The 19,000-nt window shown below is 37.1% G+C and overlaps 1 protein-coding gene across 1 annotated transcript in view; it reads left to right on the top strand.

Moving 5' to 3' along the window:
- The window catches only part of MOCOS (molybdenum cofactor sulfurase), a 105,673-nt gene that overhangs the window by 30,749 nt on the left and 55,924 nt on the right, over positions 1 to 19,000 (top strand). The window contains 2 exon segments of the mRNA XM_051969755.1: positions 5,097 to 5,552; positions 9,934 to 10,096. Of these exon segments, the coding sequence (XP_051825715.1) occupies positions 5,097 to 5,552; positions 9,934 to 10,096 (619 nt within the window).

Below are 19,000 nucleotides of genomic sequence, written 5' to 3'. Positions count from 1 at the left end.
TTTGATTTTTGATATCTCATAAAGTTATTAGCTTCCATGTGTACAATTCTAATTCTAATTGTTAAGGAATTTTCTTCAGTTACTTTTTGTTAGTACCCTTTCCATTTGGCCATTTGGTAAATTCTACTTTTAAAGGAGTTATTTTCTTCAGTCAGTTTTTTTTCCCTGAGGCAATTGGGGTTAAGTGACTTGCCCAGCGTCACACAGCTAAGAAGTTTTAAGTGTCCAAGGCCAGATTTGAACTTAGGTCCTCCTGACTTCAGGGCTGGTGCTCTATCCACTGCATTACCTAGCTGCCCTTCTTCAGTCAATTTTTATACTTCCTTTTTCAAGCTGTTGACTCTTTTAAAAATTCTCATGTATAAGTCTCTCATTTCTTTTCCCAATTTTTCTTCTACTTCTTTTATTTGGCCTCTTCTAAGAGGACCTTTTGGTCTTGAGACCCATTCATCTTCAGACTTCCCATGTAGGTCTTTTGACAGTGTTGCCCTCTTCTGAGTTTGTGTTTTGATATTCCCTGTCACCATGGTTACTTTCTATGGTTAGAGATCCCTTCTGCTTCTTACTCATTTTTTAGCCTGTTTCTTGACTGTTAAAGTTGAGCTCTGCTCCTGGGGCCCTCCATGGGGCACCATGGTCACAAGTGCTTATGCTGGGAGGCAGGAGTCAGTGGCTTTCCATGCCAGGGCCTCAGGTGCTTATGGCTTACCCACTGTGCTGGGTGGCCTGGCTTGGTTAAACTCGTTGTGCTAGGATTCTGGAGCTTGAAGTTTACCTTTTGTGCTGGGGCTGAAGGTCTCACAACTGGCCTGCTCTGCCATAGCATTCTGATCCAGGTCCAATGGGCTTTGGTTTCTGTCTATGTTGGGCTGCTCTCACCTTTTACCCAAGTGAGACAGACCTTTCCTGAAGTCAATCTAAATTGTTTTAAGCTGGAAAATCTTTTTTTGTGGGCTTTGTCACTCCAGAATCTGTTTGGAGACTTGACTTACCATTGTTTCTGAGAAAAATGGGAAGAGCACAAATAACATCTTAACTTCTTTCTGCCATCTTCTTGGGCTTTAATTAGTTTTCATGAAAAAGTTGTATATTTGTGGTATAGTGGGGAGTAAACAAACCATACAAGTTTCTAAATTTTAGTTTATTCAGAATAACTGAATGAATAAAGCATTTTTTGAGAACTTAACTATAATCAAAGCTCTTTGCTAAGTGCTGAATATAAAAATAGAAAAGAAAGGCAGTCCTTGCTCTTAAGGCAATTATATTCTGGTCTGAGGGCTTGCTGAGCCTTTTTCAGGGCTACTTACCCACCTTCGGTGCCTATCTTCACCCAAGTTCCACCTGTGGCTGTACAGATGGGTAATCAGGTTAAGGATAAGCCCCCTCCACAGTGAGTTAGGGGGATATCTATCCCAACTATGTAAAGACTTCTCCCAGAGAAATGAGCAATTTGTTCCTAAGGTCATGAAGGTGCTGAAGCAGGTGCTGTGAAGTGCTTGATCAGACATCCAAGACACCAAGGTCATCCATTGTATTTCAGCCATCACCAGTTATCCTAGAGTTTGGTAAGGCTGAGGATGCTGTGCAATTCTGCCTCGCAAATCCAGTTTATATGCATGTGTCAGGACTTAATCCAATGATAACTTTGAAAGGAAAGACAAACAACAATTCTAATGGGGGAAACAATAAATATGCAAGATTTTAGCTCCAAGTCAGAAGGAAAGGTTCTATGGGTTCTAGATGTAACAACAAAATAATGTCATTTTTATTGATCAAATTCACCAATCAAGTAACTAGTAACCATAGCAATAATTAAAGTAATACCTAGAACAAAAACTCTTATTTGATTAAGAAAAAAGTGAACAGAGAACAAAAAAATTAGCTTTATGGTTTTAAATCTATAGTTCTATGAACACCTAAACATTAAACTAGAAACCAGCACCTTTCACACCTTTTCCAAATGCTGTTCACCTTGACCACAGTGGACAGAACCAGGGCGAATGAGTAGAAATTAATGAGAAGCAGACTTCAAACCCATCCCCACCCCCAAAAAGAAAATTTTCCCAATCAGAATTGTCCAACAAGTTGAATCAGTTGTACTATGAGTTAATGAGTTTCCCATCACTGAAGGTCTTCAAATAGAAAAAAAATAATTGCTTGTCAGGAACTGAAAAAAGAAATGTCAGTTTTACAGTTGTTTAGGTGACCTTTTAGGTGTTTTCCAATCAAATAAGATCTTGTGATTGATATGTGCACTTGGGATCAGAAGAAATGGGTTCAAATTCATGCCAGGTCTAATAATTTGTTGCCAGTCTGAATTAGAGTAAGTAATTTATACTCCCCTTGATCAGCCTGTTTCCTTATCGGTCAAGGAAATGGTTAATGTCAGATTTCCTCTGACCCTAAATCTTATGATTCTATGCCAATTGGCCTTTGTTAAAAAAAAAAAAAAACTCATTAAAATTTTATTGTGATGTAAGGAAATTTCTGCCCCCTGGTCATTCCCATAGCATTAAAGTTCTGTACAAAGTACACATTGTTTATTAGTCATTTTAGCTACATTTGCCTCTTTCTCTGGATCATTTTACATATGAAAAACTGAAGTATATAGTGGTAAGTGACTTGGTTGGGATTATACAGTGGCAGGATTATGTGTACACACAACATACACATACACACACACACACACACACACACACACACACTTCGGGGTTACACAGATTTGAATTCAGGAAAATGAGTCTTCCTGGCTCTATCTACTACGCCACCTAGTCAAAAACCACATAGGATTATATGTGGGATTTTAAGGGATTATAAATTTAGTAGTGTCCATGGTGCTATCCAATACTTGGAACAATAAAAACTCTGAAGATAGGTAATCCTATGATAAGAGCTATTCAATATCTGCACCTAATTCTGAAGATAATTAAATAAATTAGAAGATAATTAGAAGAGAGGGACATTAAACAAGGAGCTGCTTTTATTGATTTTGTTAGCGAGTGAAGAATAGAAAGAAACTGGTCTCTGTCTTCTAAGACTTTCATAAATAATGAGGATTTAAACATCTATTCCACTGTTCTTTCAGACATGTATGGCTCTTAAGAGGGAGAATAAAGGAAAGGCGAAACCTGCTCTAATTTAGGTGTTAATTTTAAAGACCATGAATAGGATAAACTGAGTGAAGACCCTCTCATAAGGATGTGGCTTCCACCTATCCCCTAATTGTGACTTGAGACTTTGCAATAACAAATCAAGCTATAGTGAAAAGATGTTTGATTATTTTAGATAAACATTTCCCTCCTGTATCTCCACCCTTTTCATTAACTATTATGGTAAAGTGTGTTCTGGGGTCTATATTTAGTCTCTGGGCAAATGAGAACTCTCCAGCCAATGGGAGAAAAGATCAGAGGGCAGGGTGGGGGCTTCTGGTTAGGGTCTATGTAAGCCTGTGTTTGCAGTTTACACTTTGCACTCCTCTACTGACATCTTGTCTTTTGGGAGTTGTCCTTTCTCCCAAGATTTAAATAAATCCCCTTTTGCTTTTTTCTTTGAGGATCTCTGATTTAATTTTGGGTAAGAGTCACTGTCTCATAACCAGATAGAAATTTTTGACTAACTGGTATCTTATTTCTCCCAGATTAGCAGATAGCAAAACTTTCACTGAATTAAAATATTTCCTAGATTTTCTGAGTTAATGTTTAGGCAAAGTTTTCATGATATCAAAATGAGGATTTTTCCACTGCTGGATCTTCAAAAGTAAATAATCTGTGTCTGGGAGCAAAGTGTAGAGTCACTGTATGTTCTTTTAATATTAATGGAAATTCATATCCCTTAGCATAGACTTTTTGATAAATTATTCCTTTGGGAAGTCCTTTAATCATTATAATACTTTTCACATTTTTGTGCATGTTAACTTCATCTGTTTCTCTCTAACTCTTCCAGGAGGATTAACTAAATATTCTTCAAAAATGGCTCTAGGATTTTCTGCTACTAACTTACTGTATGAGTTGAGTAAGTCAAGTGACTCACTCTCCAGGTAACCTTTTCAAGGTCTCTGTTTCTAGCTCTGTAAAATTGGGATTGAACTACCTGATCTCTGAGATGCATTCTAGCTCTAATAATCTAATACTCATCTTTCTATTCCATTTTTACTGGAATATATTTTCCTGGATCCTTTAATATTCTGTCATTTTTGCATTAGGCTCCTAATGAGACTCAGTACACAACACAGAATGGCCAGGTTAATGTTTCTAAAATGCTACTTTCCTCATGAGATCATGATCTTCTAGGTGGACTGAAGCTCAAAGATCATTTATTTCAATCCTCATTTTACAGGTATGGAAACCGAGGACTAGGAAGTTTCACTGATTTGTTCAGGATCACATAGAGAGTAAATAGTTTCATCCATGATTCAAAAACAAGTTCGCCAAGACTCCAAGACTCCAAATTTATTCCCTACTCAAAATTTTTCAATATTTTTATCTGTCAGGTGTTTTTTTGGTTCTGGCATTGCATGTGCAGAAACTCCTTTGACCAGTGTACATTGGCAATTCATAATTTATATTTTTGGAAGTTTCCAGATTAAGGTTAAAACACCAAGCTTGTATATGTCAAAAGCAGAAGGTGAGCTTAGTCTTCTTGATTCAGAGACTAGTCCTCTAGGCCCATTGAAATGCTGTCTCTTATAGTAGCTCCTTTTTGGCTATTAAGTCAAGATGAGACTCCCGCTTGATGTTTGAAGCCATTGGGACTATGTGTCTACCAATTCTATGTAGTCTTGTTTTTCAGCATACCCAACATAAATTATCTTTGTCATTCAGAGTGTTAAGTGTCTGAAGTCATATTTGAACTCAGGGTCTCCTGACTTCAGGGCTGGTGTTCTGTCACTGCACCGATTAGCTGCCCTGGATTTCCTTTTTTCTTGAACTGAATAGAATAATAGATGATTAACAAATGCTCATTAATTTGTTAATGTGACAATTCCTTTTTTCTCTATTAATCATGTTTTTAAAATTAGTTCTGAGTATTATTCATGAGAAATAAAACAACAAAGAAAGAATATTACTGTGGGCTTATGATTTTCTTTTTATTCCTAGGCTGGTCATATCTGTGGGGATGACATAGATATCATTGATGGTCACCCCACTGGCTCAGTAAGAATATCATTTGGTTACATGTCAACTTTTGAAGATGCTCAGACTTTTCTGAAGTTCATAATAGCAACCAGGTTAGGTAAAGCAGATAGTAGACTTCCCTTCCCAGTGACTCCTGGGAAAACTGCTGCCATATCAGTAGAACCTGTGGAACAAGATGCAAGGGTCAACAGGAATGAACCTGGGAAATGTCTTTGGGAAGATGTCCTCCTCCAGGCTGAACTGAACAATTCCTCTGTGACTGTGAAAAGCATGGATTTGCAATCTTCTAAGACTGAGCCAGGAGATGGCCAAAATATTGCTCCATTGGTCTCTACAGCAGCACTAGATGGAGGGTTCCCACCACCTACCATCACCAACATCTTTATTTATCCCATCAAATCTTGTGCTGCCTTGGAGGTAAGTATTTTAAACATGGCCTTGGGAGGGCTTCTCTTTTAATGTAGTTTTTAATCTCCATACAGCAATTTCATATTAAAACAAAGAAAAAATATTGCATACAATATAGTCCTTGAGATAGATCTAATACACTATGAGACAATGCACAAGGTGTTTTGAAAGCTTTGTATCCCCTATACAAAATGTTAGTTATTGTCATCATTATTATTGCTTTAGTATGCTTCTGTCCATTATGATTATCTTACTTAGATTATCTTACTTAGAATGCTTTACCATTACTGAAAAAACCAAGGGATGACACAAAATCTCTTGAGAACTTCTGAAATTCTGTTGCACTTACTTTTCTTATTATTCCAATTCTCTCACTTAGAGATATCCTTGCTATAATTGGAATTTATTTTATGGGTTATTTTATGTCCACTTCTCCTGGTTCATTTTTCTATCTCTAGGACCTAGCACAGAGCCTGGTGGAGCTTATTGACTGGTTGATTGATAGACAGATATTCTCTCTGGACAATCCAATCCAATAAACACTTACTAGATGCCCATAATATGCATGACACTGTTAGGCTCTAAGAGAATACTGGCATAACAAAACCATCAAGGGGCTTATATTTTACTGAGTTCAAATCTTACTGAAGGCATTTACTATGATGACTCCGTATTTTAAAATCAGCCGGAGTCAGGAACTCAGGATAAGGGAAAATCCTTGATCTTTATTCTTTGCAGAGGTGAAGGGGAATGGCAATATGAAGTGAGAGCAATCGCAACACGAATCCGCCAGCAGTGCCTCTGGCTCTCACGCTCCACCCACCAAATCCTCTATGAAATCTCTTATACAACACATCAAGCATACACTGAGAGTGGGCAGGGCCATTCTTTCTCCAAGCATATATTAATAGAGTATTGTCCAATTGTTAATTAGCCTCAAGTGCTAAGAGGGACCTCAGTGCAATGAGAATTTCCAGAGCTTCAGCCCATAACATCTCCTGCTTTTTTTTTGTTTTAGAACACAGGTGGCCATCCCTGACCTTTCAGGGAGGTGAGAGCCCCCAAGAGGAGGTGATCACACCCTCTCTGACTTCTCAGGAAAGGAGATGAAAACACTGAAAAGGAGGTGATCACGACCCCCCCTGACATCTCAGGAAGGGAAGTGAAAAGCACCAAAGGGAAGTGGGGGTTGCTAGTGGGTTTCTGGGCTGAAGGCTCTTATTAGAAACAGGTATGCACAAACCCATCAGCATGGGAATATTACACAAGCACATAGCAATAACGCAGAGGCTATTAGTGATGACTCTCCCCACAGTCAGTGCAGGCTTGATGTGGTGTAAAAAACATTTGTTCATTCACTTTTCTTAAATCAGTCAATATCCTCCATTTTCCAGATTTCTTTTTTACAACAAATATTGGGGAATTCCAAGGACTTAGAGAAGGTTGTAAGTGTGCTTGATCAAGTTGCTCCTATATTATATATAATAAGGCCTGGATTTTGTCACTAGCTAAGGGCCACTGTTCTATCCACACTGGTGTATCAGTTTTCCATTGGAGAGGAACAGGGGAAAGTGTTGGCAGGCTTTCAACAGCAGCCCTGCCTAAAAAACCAAAGTACACATTTGTAATCCTAATTGTTATAAAATGTCTCTTCCCCACAGATTGATGGGGATTTTTTCAACTATAAAAGGAGTAAAAACTCCTGTTTTGCCTTCAAAAGTCCATCTCATAGGGGCAGCACTAACTTCAGCTGCTATTGATCCCCCTACGCCAGACATGTAGGTGTCTTCCGTAATCTTTGGCCAGTGACTGGGCCAGTTGGCACCTCTAATGACTGTACGATCTGCATCTGTGTCTAATCCTTCTAATGGTAGGCCATTTATATAGATCGTGAGCATAGGTCGGTCAGCTGTTACAGCTGCTGTCCAGAATATTCCTGGATTTTGTGGCTTGGAGTCAGAATCTGGGCGACTATCACCAGGTTGCCTATTAGGAGTCTGTATCAGTAAACCTGATGCTACTGCTTCTCCTGGGTGACGTCACACATTATCTACCTGTATTAGTGACTGGGATATTATCTATACATTCCCCAGTTTCCCACATCAGTGTGTGAATGGACACTGTTTTGTAAGTATTGTCAAGAGGTGAAATGGTCAAGCCTACTGTGCCTGGAGGCAAGGGATCCATAGGCTAGAGAGGAACAGACTTCACTTCTCCAGGGGGTATCTTTCAAGTCTTACAACACTCTTATCATGTCTCAGAGAATCCAATGATTCCTAAGGGTTTTCAAGTCCTACAACAGTCTTATCATGTCTCAGAGAATCCAATGATTCCTGAGGGTTTTCAAGTCCTACAACAGTCTTATCATGTCTCAGAGAATTTAATGATTCCAGAGGGTTTTGAAGTCCAACAATTTTTGATGTCCATGAGTCAAACAAACTCCATAACTGCCATGTTCTTTCAGTGGTGGGCACAGCCAGCAACAGAACCACCCAATGTTTCTTGGGTCTTCTCCTTCATTTCAAGGATCTTCTCCATCTCTCTGTGATGGATATGGCCATTAATCTGTTCATTGTCTTCCTCTTTTTCCTCACACTTCCTCATCTGGCCATTCCTAGAACTTTTCTTTTTTTCTATAACTTGCAGGATTCTTTAAGGCCAACTGTATTATGTTGTATACATAGAATGCTTCAATGGAAATTGAACGAGTACCTTTTTCATTGTAATATTCAGAGAGCTGTTGCCCTATTAATCTCCAATTATCTGAGAGATTTGCTCTTCCTCTAAGAACCAAGGGGAGGTGCATTTTAATGTACTCAGAAGTCTAGCGATCTCCTCCCAAGTTATAATTAAGACTTGTTCCTAAATCAGCTTAAGCAGGTTTTCTATAGTGCCACTTCAGGGCAGGGGTGGGGGTGGCGATGGAGGAGAATCTTTTCCTAACATCTGTCCCATTTCAGCCAGAAAAGATTACTAGTTTAGCCCTTAACAAAGTAAGTTCCCTGTTTGTCTATTACAATACTCACCTAATTTTCTGGTCACCAGAGACTTCTTCAGTGAAAGTAGGGTCCTTGGGCCCCACATTGGGCGCCAAATGTGATGACTGTGTTTAGCACGCAGAGTATATTGAAATCAATCAGAGTCAGAATAAGGGAAAATCCTTGATCTTTATTCTTTGCAGAGGTGAAGGGGAAATGGTGGTACGAAGTGAAAGCAATCACGACATGAATCCTCCAGAGAATGCCTCTGCCTCTCTCACTCTACTCACCAAATCATCTCTACGTCATTTTCTATACAACAGAGCTTGCACAGAGAGTGGGTGGGGCAATTCTTTCTCCACGCATATATTAATGGAGTATTGTCCAATTGCTATTTAACCTCACGTGCTTGGGACCTTAGTGCAGTGAGAGCTTTAAGAGCTTCAGCCCATTACAATTTACTAACAGTGTGACCATGGCCAAGTTGTCTAATTTCTCTTTACTTCAGTTTCCTTGTCTATAAAATGAGGGAGGGTTGAACTCTAACATCCCTTACAGCTCTGAATTTTGTGGTCCTACTGCAAATAATTCATTCTGTGTTTAAGAGATGCTCTTTTTGGAGCTAAAAGAACAATCCTTGAGGTTTATTTAATACAATTTTCTTCCATTCTACACAACAAAAGTACAAACTCACAATATCTAAAATGCTACAAAGACACAAAACTCAACACAGAAATTTCCTGGTATTGACTGTACAATAAAAGCCAAAAATGCAATTTACATTTTACAAAATTAACCTGTTAGCCTCAAAAGGTCAACTCCTTGATGAGGCAGCACCTAAGGTCTGGCTTTAATCTCCCTACCAAATTCTGAGAGAGGTGGTCACTAGTGTATGTAAAGAACCAAAAATACAGATTTTTCTGTACTTCTTCTTTTGGTCTTTTGGATCTCAAAATCAGAAGAAAAAAAATTCAAAGAGCAGACTGACTGTAGGCCTAGCTTTAAAAGGAGATAAAATGGACATGCATGAGCTCATGTTCTCTAAAAGAGGCTTCAAAGGCTATCTAATTTAATACATCTCCCATTTTACATATGAGGAAATTGAGGCAGACAGGGCTAAATGACTGGTTCAGGGTCATATAGCTAGGAAGTGTCTGAGGCCAGATTTGAATTTAGGAAGATGAAAATTTCTGACTCCAGGTTCATCACTCTAACTACTGTGCCACCTAGCTGCCCTTTAATTATAATTAAATAGTTGTAATTATATAATATTATGTAATTAAATTATAATCTCTTTTAGGAATTCAGTGTACAAACTATGCTAAAAATATTTATGCATTAATTTATGTAAAGAGTTCTTTCTGAAAGTGGGTCTGCATTTTTAATGGTAACTTTTATGGATTCCCTCTCAGGTTACCAAATGGCCAATTGGAAACCAAGGATTGTTATATGATCGAAATTGGATGGTGGTAAATCACAATGGAATTTGCCTCAGTCAGAAGCAGGAGCCTCGACTCTGTTTAATTAAACCCTTAATAGACCTGAAGCAAAAGATTATGGTCCTCACAGCTGAAGGTAAGAAGCTAGGGGTAGCTCATATTCACATTCCCTCCTTTGTCAGAAGCAGCCTGGTTTAATAAAGAGGGCTGGTTGTAAGACAAAAAGACCTCAGCTCTGCTCTCAGTTGTATCTTTCTAGCCAAGTGCATTGTGTTGGGTTTATTAGTCTTGTGGGTCAAAATGAAAGGTCTAGAAACAACACGAATAGAATAAAAAGGCAAAATAATTCATTTATTTGATCCTCAGTTTCTTCTTCTGTAAAATAGGAATAACGGCACATATCAAGCCTCCTTGGTAGGGCTGTTGTGAAGACAACAATGAAATGATGGAGGAGGAAAGCACAGGTCTGGTTATATTATTCTCCTCCTGAACACAGTCCAGTGCTTCTCTATTACTTCTAGAGTCAAATATGAGCGCCTCTGTTTGGTTTTTAAAGCCATTCACAACCTGGCTCAAAATTACTCTTCTACTTTTAGGCCCAAAATACTTTGCATAAGACTCCTCATTAGTGGAAGCCGATTATTTAATGATCTCTTACCTGTGGATGACAACTTGAGAGAAGGGAAGTTTTAGTTTTTCTGGCTTCTAACTTCTGTAGAGAAGAAATGGGGTTCTAGATTTTCCTTTGGCTGTAGAAGGGAGATAATGACTTTGGTAAAGCTGTGGATTATATATATGTTACTTTCCTTCATGAACTATTTTATATCCTTCACCTGTACCACTCCTACTGCTTAGTATCACCACCATATATATGCACCCCTCAAATCTTGTGCTGTGTCGGAGGTATGCATTTAAAAATATGGCTCCTCTTTCAGCAAAGTTGTTTATTGCCATAGAGCAACCTTATCATAAAACAAAGAAAAAAACTACATACAATTCAGTCATTGAGGTAGACCTAGTGTGTTAATGAGATAAGGTCATTTTGCCTTTGTATATACTGTCACTCACGCTTGGAATGTATTTTCTCCTCATATCTATGTTTTCTGGAACCTATAGTTCCCATCAGAGCTGATTCCCTGAGCTTTTGGTGTCATCTCCCCAACCTCAATTACCTTGTATTTAAATCTGTACATATTTTGCATCTTATTATTCATGTATATGCTGTTTTCCTCATTAGACTGGAAGCTTTTGAAGGGCAGGGATTGTTTCATTTTTGTTTTTGTATAACTAGTGTCTAGCCCTGTGCCTGTTAGAGAACATGCTCTTAAAAATTTCTTGATTGATTTCAAAAAGTATAAATGATGAGGTTGGAAGAACAATTATTGCTTTGAAAGGTAAAGTGTAAAACTTGTGACAAATTCACAAATTTAGAGCATTTTCCCTGCCAAAATATATCTTTATTCACAAGAAAAGGTCACAGACAAAATCCAAAGATGATTTTGTGATATGATTTGGGAAGGGGTAATTTTTATAGACAAAAGGAAGGAAGGCGGGGCAGCTAGGTGGCTCAGTGGATAGAGCACCAGCCCTGAAGGCAGGAGGACCTGAGTTCAAATCTAAACTTAGAGACTTAATACTTCCTAGCTGTATGATCTTGAGCAAGTCACACACACACAAAAGTCTAGAACAAAAGGAAGGAAGGAGAAACAAGGAAAGAGATGGGGAGATAAATGATATTTGAAGAAATCTGGGAGAAGTTGGGATGATCTGATTAAAGGATTTTGGTCTTAAGGAGAGAACAAGCTGGTTTGAGTTCCCATCATAAAAAGCTATGTATATATTATAGATTGCTTTTATTTTACTAGAACATGTATCAGAAATTGCTTATATTTTAAAGAATAGATAATTGAACGTTTTTTCCTTACCATTAGAAAGGTAATCTTATTAAAGTAAACTGATAGGTCCGTTCCAATGATTGTGTGATGGAGCGAGCCATCTACACCCAGAGAGAGGACTGTAGGAACTGAGGGTGGATCACAACATAATATTTTCACTTCTTTTGTTGTTTAGGTGAATTTTATTTTCTTTCTCATTTTTTTCCTTTTTGATCTATTTTTCTTGTACAGCAAGATAATTGTATAAATATATATGCTTATATTGGATTTAACATATATTTTTACCATGTTTAACATATTGGATTACTTGCTATCTAGGGGAAGGAGTGGGAAGAAAAACACAAGGTTTTGCAAGGATCAGTGTTGAAAAATTATCCTTGTATATGTTTTGAAAATAAAAAGAATAAAAAAAAATGATAAGCTTTCACTCTTACTGATTATATAAATAATCTGAAATAAGCAAAAGAGGAAAAGAATAAGGTAAGATTCATTTTTACTACAAGTTTGGTGAGCTTTGTGCTGACTCTGGAGTTTTGGGCAGAAAATAAAGAATATGATATTGGAATTCTCTGATGTTACCTTCCCCTGTGGTTCTAATGAATCCTTTGATTTGCCAAAACTTTCTGCCATAATCTAGTCTATTTTAACTTTTCTGGAATAATTTTTAATGGAAATCCTATCCCAGTTTCTATATTTGACAGTTTTGCTCTCATTCTTTCTTTGGTTATCCCAGGGAAGTACAATAACTTGCATTAAAAAAAAAAAAAAAAGGCTAAAGGCTAACAATGTGCTGAAGTGTTCTCTATGTGGCCAGTGGGTGTTGCTATTACATAACACAATGTAACCTTAACCCTAAATCAGCAGGTTTCTGAACATTTTCTTTTCTGGTTTGCATTTGGCAAACCTTTGTTTTCATCTTTTTTTTTTTTTTTAAACTATGAACTGTTTAGCTCTAAGGGGAGAATTAGACTCAAGATATTAATGCTATATCGTCCAATCTAGCCTCTTTTACAAAGTCCTTGGGTTGCTTTTCCAAATTTCTTGAATGAAAGAAAGCAAAAGGGAAGGAAAGAAGACATGCTTCTCTCCTTATTGGTACTAAAGCATGGTTAATGCTTTCCTGCACTCAAATGAGTCTATTCATTATATTCTCTATTCATTCACATGAGTATCATTTTCTCTAATAGGATCATCTAAGAATTTTCCAAATGCCAAATCCCATAGGAGTTTGGTGAGATAATAATAGTTTTGTTATCTTGGGTTTTCACTACCCTCCCTACTCCAACATAGTGCATGCAGTAGATAAGTGTTAATTGGATGAACATAAGTAGCATGCAAAAAAAGACATGGCTCTTGACCTTGTGAAATTTATAAATCAGTTGGAGACATAAAACATATACAGAACAGTTACATAACAAAAAGCAGCATATAATTGCCAAAAATAATGGATTTTGATGTAGACAAAATTATCAGAAGGTTTCTGAGGAAGAAGTGATCATTGTGCACTGTCATGATGAAAGTATGTTTTCAGATAGAATTTGAACTGGGTTCTTCAAAACTAAGTAGAATTTGGCATAGGCAGGCAGAAACATTTGCCTATATCACAGAGAAAAGAGCTGAATAAAGAACTGGGGTAGGAGGTAAGAGGTAGGTAGGAGAAAATTGTGTCTGAGAATGGGGGCCAGGTTGGTACATCTGTCTACCAGGGAGTAGTGGCAGAAATTGGAAAAGTAGATTAGGGTCAGATTAAGAAGGTCTTTGAACACTAATCTTCAGAGTTTGGACTTTATCCCACAGATATGGGGAGCCCTTTAATGTTTTTGAGGAAAACAACACAAGACAAGCAAAACTTTAAGAACACTGACCACAAGATCATTGGTTCTGGTGTTGGTTGGATTTACATTTGAGTGTTTGGAGGATAGATATAAATAAATGACTACATAAGTGATTGATTGAATGAATGAAGTGTCTTAATGATGTCTAAGATAGTCAAGCAAAGAGGAGCAGAGGGAAACCATCTAGGAAGGCTATGGTTGTGTAGCAGTAATCATGAGTACTCCAGTTTACAATATTGAAAGTTGCGGGTTTGCTAAGTTTTATACATATATTTATATATATTAACATATTTGGTCCTCACAACAACCCTATGCTTAGGAGCTAGTAGTATTATTATCCCCATTAAAATACAAAAATCAGTTAGGAAGGAATTTGGGGATTGAATATGGAAAGTGAGGAAAAAGGGGAAGTCAAAGGTGACACCGATTTCAAGGCTGAGTGATTGGATGAAATATTGTCAGAAATAAGGAGGTCTGGGGTAGAAGATAATAATATGCTTGATTTTAGACAGACTGTATCTGAAGTGACAGCAATTAGAGATGGGGAACTACAACTTGGGAGAGAAGTAAATGGCAGGGAGTCATACTCACAGGGATATGCAGTTTTTGTAGAAGAGTAGTAGGGAAAGACAAGAAGACAGGGCTGACACCATTATAAAAGGGAACTATTCATATCCTAGCTCCCCATTATTTCACAAAAGAAGTAAAGACAAAAACAAATATACAATGTATGTTGCTCATAGTGAAACAAAGGACTTAGAGACAAAATGGGAGGAGGGGAACTATGAGAATAAATGAAAAAATTATGGAATGTGAATGTGATAGAATATATATTAACAGATAAGATAAATATAAGATGATTTATATAAATTGATACAAAATGAGATAAGCAGAATCAAGAAATCAACATATACCATGACCACAATTATATAAATGAAAAAAAAGCTCTAAAAAGAAGTTGAATTCTGCGTAAAGAAGAGATAACAATATATATCTTTTTCCTTATGAGAGAGAATGCAGGGACTACTAGAATAAAAATATATACTATAATACAGAGTTTTTATATCAGATACTCTTTTATGATTGATTTTTTTTTTGTCAAAAATGACATGTTAATCTGATTTGGTGTAATGGGAAATAACCATACTATAGAGACAAAAGATATAAATAAAATAGTTTAAAATGTCATATGACAGCTATCCATAAATATGTCCTGAATTGGTTCATGCCAATTTTAAAATCTTCAGTTGAGAAACGAATTGCCTTCCAACACGTCTTAGGGCATTTGGAACTTGCAACACATTTTACCATAGAAAACAAAATTTTAAGTGGCTAGATTTCAATTACTATGTGTGGTGTTTTTCTTCTTTAAAATAATAGTTCTCTCTGGGAGAGAGCAGGTTTCTTGGGGAGGTTTTCTGGAGGCAGCCTTAGTTGCAGTTGAAAGTAATAATCACCTCAAAATGCAGCCAGGCGACAAAATGCGAACGTTTATTTTCTCCTTCCAAAATAGCCTGGTTAGTTGAGGCCTCTCTCTCTGCTTGGTTTGGTTCTAAGAGCTCTTGCAGATCGTCCTTTGCTTCTGCCTCTGCTTTCTTCAGCCTCCAGCCAGCCAATGGAAAATGGAATGAATCTCTCTTGCCTCCGAGAGAGGGCTTCTGGCTCTCCCAGAGTGCTCTGCGTCTGTCCCAGCATGTTCCTCTCCAACCTAATTCAGCTGAACTCTCTCCGAGAGCTTCTGTCTGCTTCTTATATCTGAGAGAGTGGGATTGTGGGATATCTTCCAGCGTGCTCTCTGGCCCTAAGAGCTTCAAGGGAGGTGTGAATCCGGATATCTCATACTAAACCCTAAAATCTCCCAAACATGTGAACTCCAATGAGTAAAGGTGTGAACACAAGCATTGTATCTACTCAGTACCTTGTTTCAGGTTTTGGCCCAAAACATCTCCTTGTAAGATCAGATCAGTGATACTGAACCATGCTAAATTAGATAATTATTGTCTCTATCAACTCTAATGTCTTAACAGTTTGTAAAGATTCTAACATGGGATGATCTGTTTACATTTTGAATTATGTTTTGTAGTTTATTTAGTAGAGTGAAAATATTGCTCCAGCCTTCTAAAGTTTCATTAATTCAGTGTCCCAGACCTGCTAGGACTGGCAAAGTAGAAGGTATATCACTACTTTATGATATTCTCATGTATGTTTACAAGCTGACCCAGATCGCCAAATCTAATTCTTGTAGAAACATCAGCTTTCCCCCCCTATATTAAGGGGATATCAGTATGGAAAGGAAGAGACAGGGTTTCTCATCCACATAGAAAAATGTTGGAGACTCCCCAGATTAAAACACAAAATAGTGTTTAAAAATACTGTGGGAGATAACTACCTTAGTGAAAGTTACAGAATCCCCTTACCTCCTATAATATTACTGTTGTTTATCATGGCACCCTCAAGTTTTCTGACCTGACAGCATCTCTCACTGACTTCCTAATGCAGTCTAATCCTTTCTCATGAATAGCAGAAGCAAGTAGAACACAAAATCACTGAAGAAGTTCTTTACCTCAGGCTCTCTAACTAAACACTTAAGCCTACAAATATGGTTTGTTTTATACTCCAAGGCACTCAATGTCACTGTGAGGGCATCATTTCATAGAGTCTACTACAATCTGTACTTCCAAGTTCTGGATATATTTACCTAGAAAGTTGGCCAACTTTAAAAAAGGGAGAGTAGGCCTTAGCTTCTACTCATTAAGTTAATCCTTTCCCACCAAATAATAGTTACACTAAAGTAACTCTGTTATAGTGAATAGTGAAGAGCAAGTAATACCATGTATCCAAGAAAAATAGGGAATAGAAACTGATGAAGTTCTTCAGAATATACCAGAAAATATATGAGTATAGGAACTTTTCAGTTGGGAGTGAGATAAAATCTCAGCTCAACCAAAGAGAGAAAAAAATAATTTGATTAAAGGGTTATGGTTACCAGAAGTTCAAGGACACAATGGAGGCTGGTTTCCTACTTCTCTGTAGACCTAAAAGCTCCAGTCTGTCATTTAAAGTCTGTACCTTTTTTCCCTTCTCTCCTGTACTTCTTTTCTCTCTTCCCTTTGTGTCTTGACTGTGTCCTTTTTCTCTATTCTTCCACACAGTCTCTTTTTTCTCTTAGTTCTCATTCTCTATTCTTTTTTCTCTCCTTCTCCCTCTCTCTTCTTCTCTTTCCCTCTTCTTCCCCTCTCTCTTTATGTCTGTCTCTTTCTCCTCTCTCTCTTCTCTCTTTCTTTTCTTTCCCCTTTCTCCCCCTCCTTTATTCTTCTTTCTACCCTAAAATATGTTAAAACAGTCTGTTCTTTTTTAAGGTCCACAACATTGCATGTAGTATTCTCTTAGCCAATCAGGAATTATATTTCCCTCCATGTATTCAGCATGAAACACAGAGCTATCTATTTGACTATCTAAACAGAACAGAAGTGGGACTTATATTTGGGAATATTACTTAAAATCTTTATTCTCAGAATTTCTCCCTTAAAAAGAGTAACATCATGCAACTTTTCTTAACTTAATTCCACTATTTCTGCACTATTTCTTTGTGTACCTGCAATCCAGATGTTAGTAGTGGACTCAAAGACAGAGACCTCACAAATCTTTTTTATTTATCATTTTATTTTTAATTTATAGAACAAAACAAGCATTTCTTTTTTTGTTGTTGTTGTTGAGGACTTTACATTTTATTGTGGAAAACAAAACATTTGGAAGACTTCAGCTTAAAAGTCATTGGGAAAAAAATTTCATGGTCCCTAGAAGATCACAGATATTCCTTAATGTAATTTCCACTTATTAAATTTTATCACTTTCTTTCCTTTTTTTTTATTATAGCTTTTTATTTACAAGTTATATGCATGGGTAATTTTATAGCTTTGACAATTGCCAAATCTTTTAAAACAATCATTTCTATAACATAGTATAACAAAAAAAGATGGTCTTGTGGAACATTGCCCCATCCAGAAATGTCTAAAGTTCCAAGTCTCTCAAGAAGCATATGGCTCTTGGGACTAAAACAGATGTCATTACTTGCTGAATTTCAAGCTTGGTATAAGTAGGGTTATAGGACAGTAGGTTTAGACAAAAAAGGATCGTAGAAGTCATGCAATCCAACCTCTTCATTTTTAGATGAGAAAACTAAGACAAGTGATAAAGTGTCTTGTGCAGATTACAAGTGGAAGTCAGAGGACTTTGAACCAAAGCCTTTTAATTCCATGGTGAACATTTTTATTTTTTATAATGACTTTTTATTTTCAAAATACATGTTTTCATAGTTTTCAACATTCATCCTTGCAGAACCTTGTGTTCCAATTTTTCTCTCTTCCTCTCCCCCACCTCTCTCCCCTAGACAGCAAATAATTCAATATGGGTTAAACATGTGCAATTCTTCTGAATTTATTTCTACCTTTATCATGCTAAACAAGAAAAATCAGATCAAAAAAGGAAAAAAAATGTCAAAAAAGCAAGCAAACAACAAAAAAGGTGAAAATATTATGTTGTGATCCACATTCAGTTGCCACAGTCCTCTCTCTGGGTATAGATCGCTCTCTCCATCACAAGTCTATTAGAATTGCCCTGAATCATCTTATTGTTGAAAAGAGCCAAATCCATCACAGTTGATCATCACATGATCTTGTTGCCATGTACAATGATCTCCTGGTTCTGCTCATTTCACTCAGCATCAGTTCATGAAAGTCTCTTCAGACCTTTCTAAAATCATCCTGCTGATCATTTCTCTTTCTCTCTCTTTTTAAAATTAAAGCTTTTTATTTACAAAACATATGCATGGGTAATTTTTCCAACACTGACCCTTGCATAACCTTTTGTTTCAAATTTTCCCCTTTTTCCCCTGACCCCCTTCCCCATCTGGGATGTTAAACATGTTGAAATACATGTTAGATCCAATATGTGTATACACATATATCAGTTATCTGGTTGTGCAAGAAAAATCAGATCAAGAAGGAAGAAAAAGAAAAACTGAGAAAAAAAATGCAAGCAAATAACAACAGAGAGAATGAGAATGTTATCCTATGTTCCACCCTCTGTTCCCATGGTTCTCTTTCTGGGTATAGATGGTTTTCTTCATCACTGAACAAGTGGAACTGGTTTGAATCCTGCTGATCATTTCTTATAGAACAATAATATTCCATACCATAATTTATTCAACCATTCCCCAACTTATGGGCATCCACTCAGTTTCAAATCCCTTGCCCAAAGTGAACACTTTTTAAAAAAGACATTCAGTTTTGTTTCATTTCCAGTTCCAAA

Source organism: Antechinus flavipes, chromosome 1, assembly GCF_016432865.1.
Source record: "Antechinus flavipes isolate AdamAnt ecotype Samford, QLD, Australia chromosome 1, AdamAnt_v2, whole genome shotgun sequence".
NCBI classification, from domain to species: Eukaryota; Metazoa; Chordata; class Mammalia; order Dasyuromorphia; family Dasyuridae; genus Antechinus; species Antechinus flavipes.
Note: the sequence above shows the minus strand (reverse complement) of the source record. Positions and strands in the feature narration are given on the sequence as shown.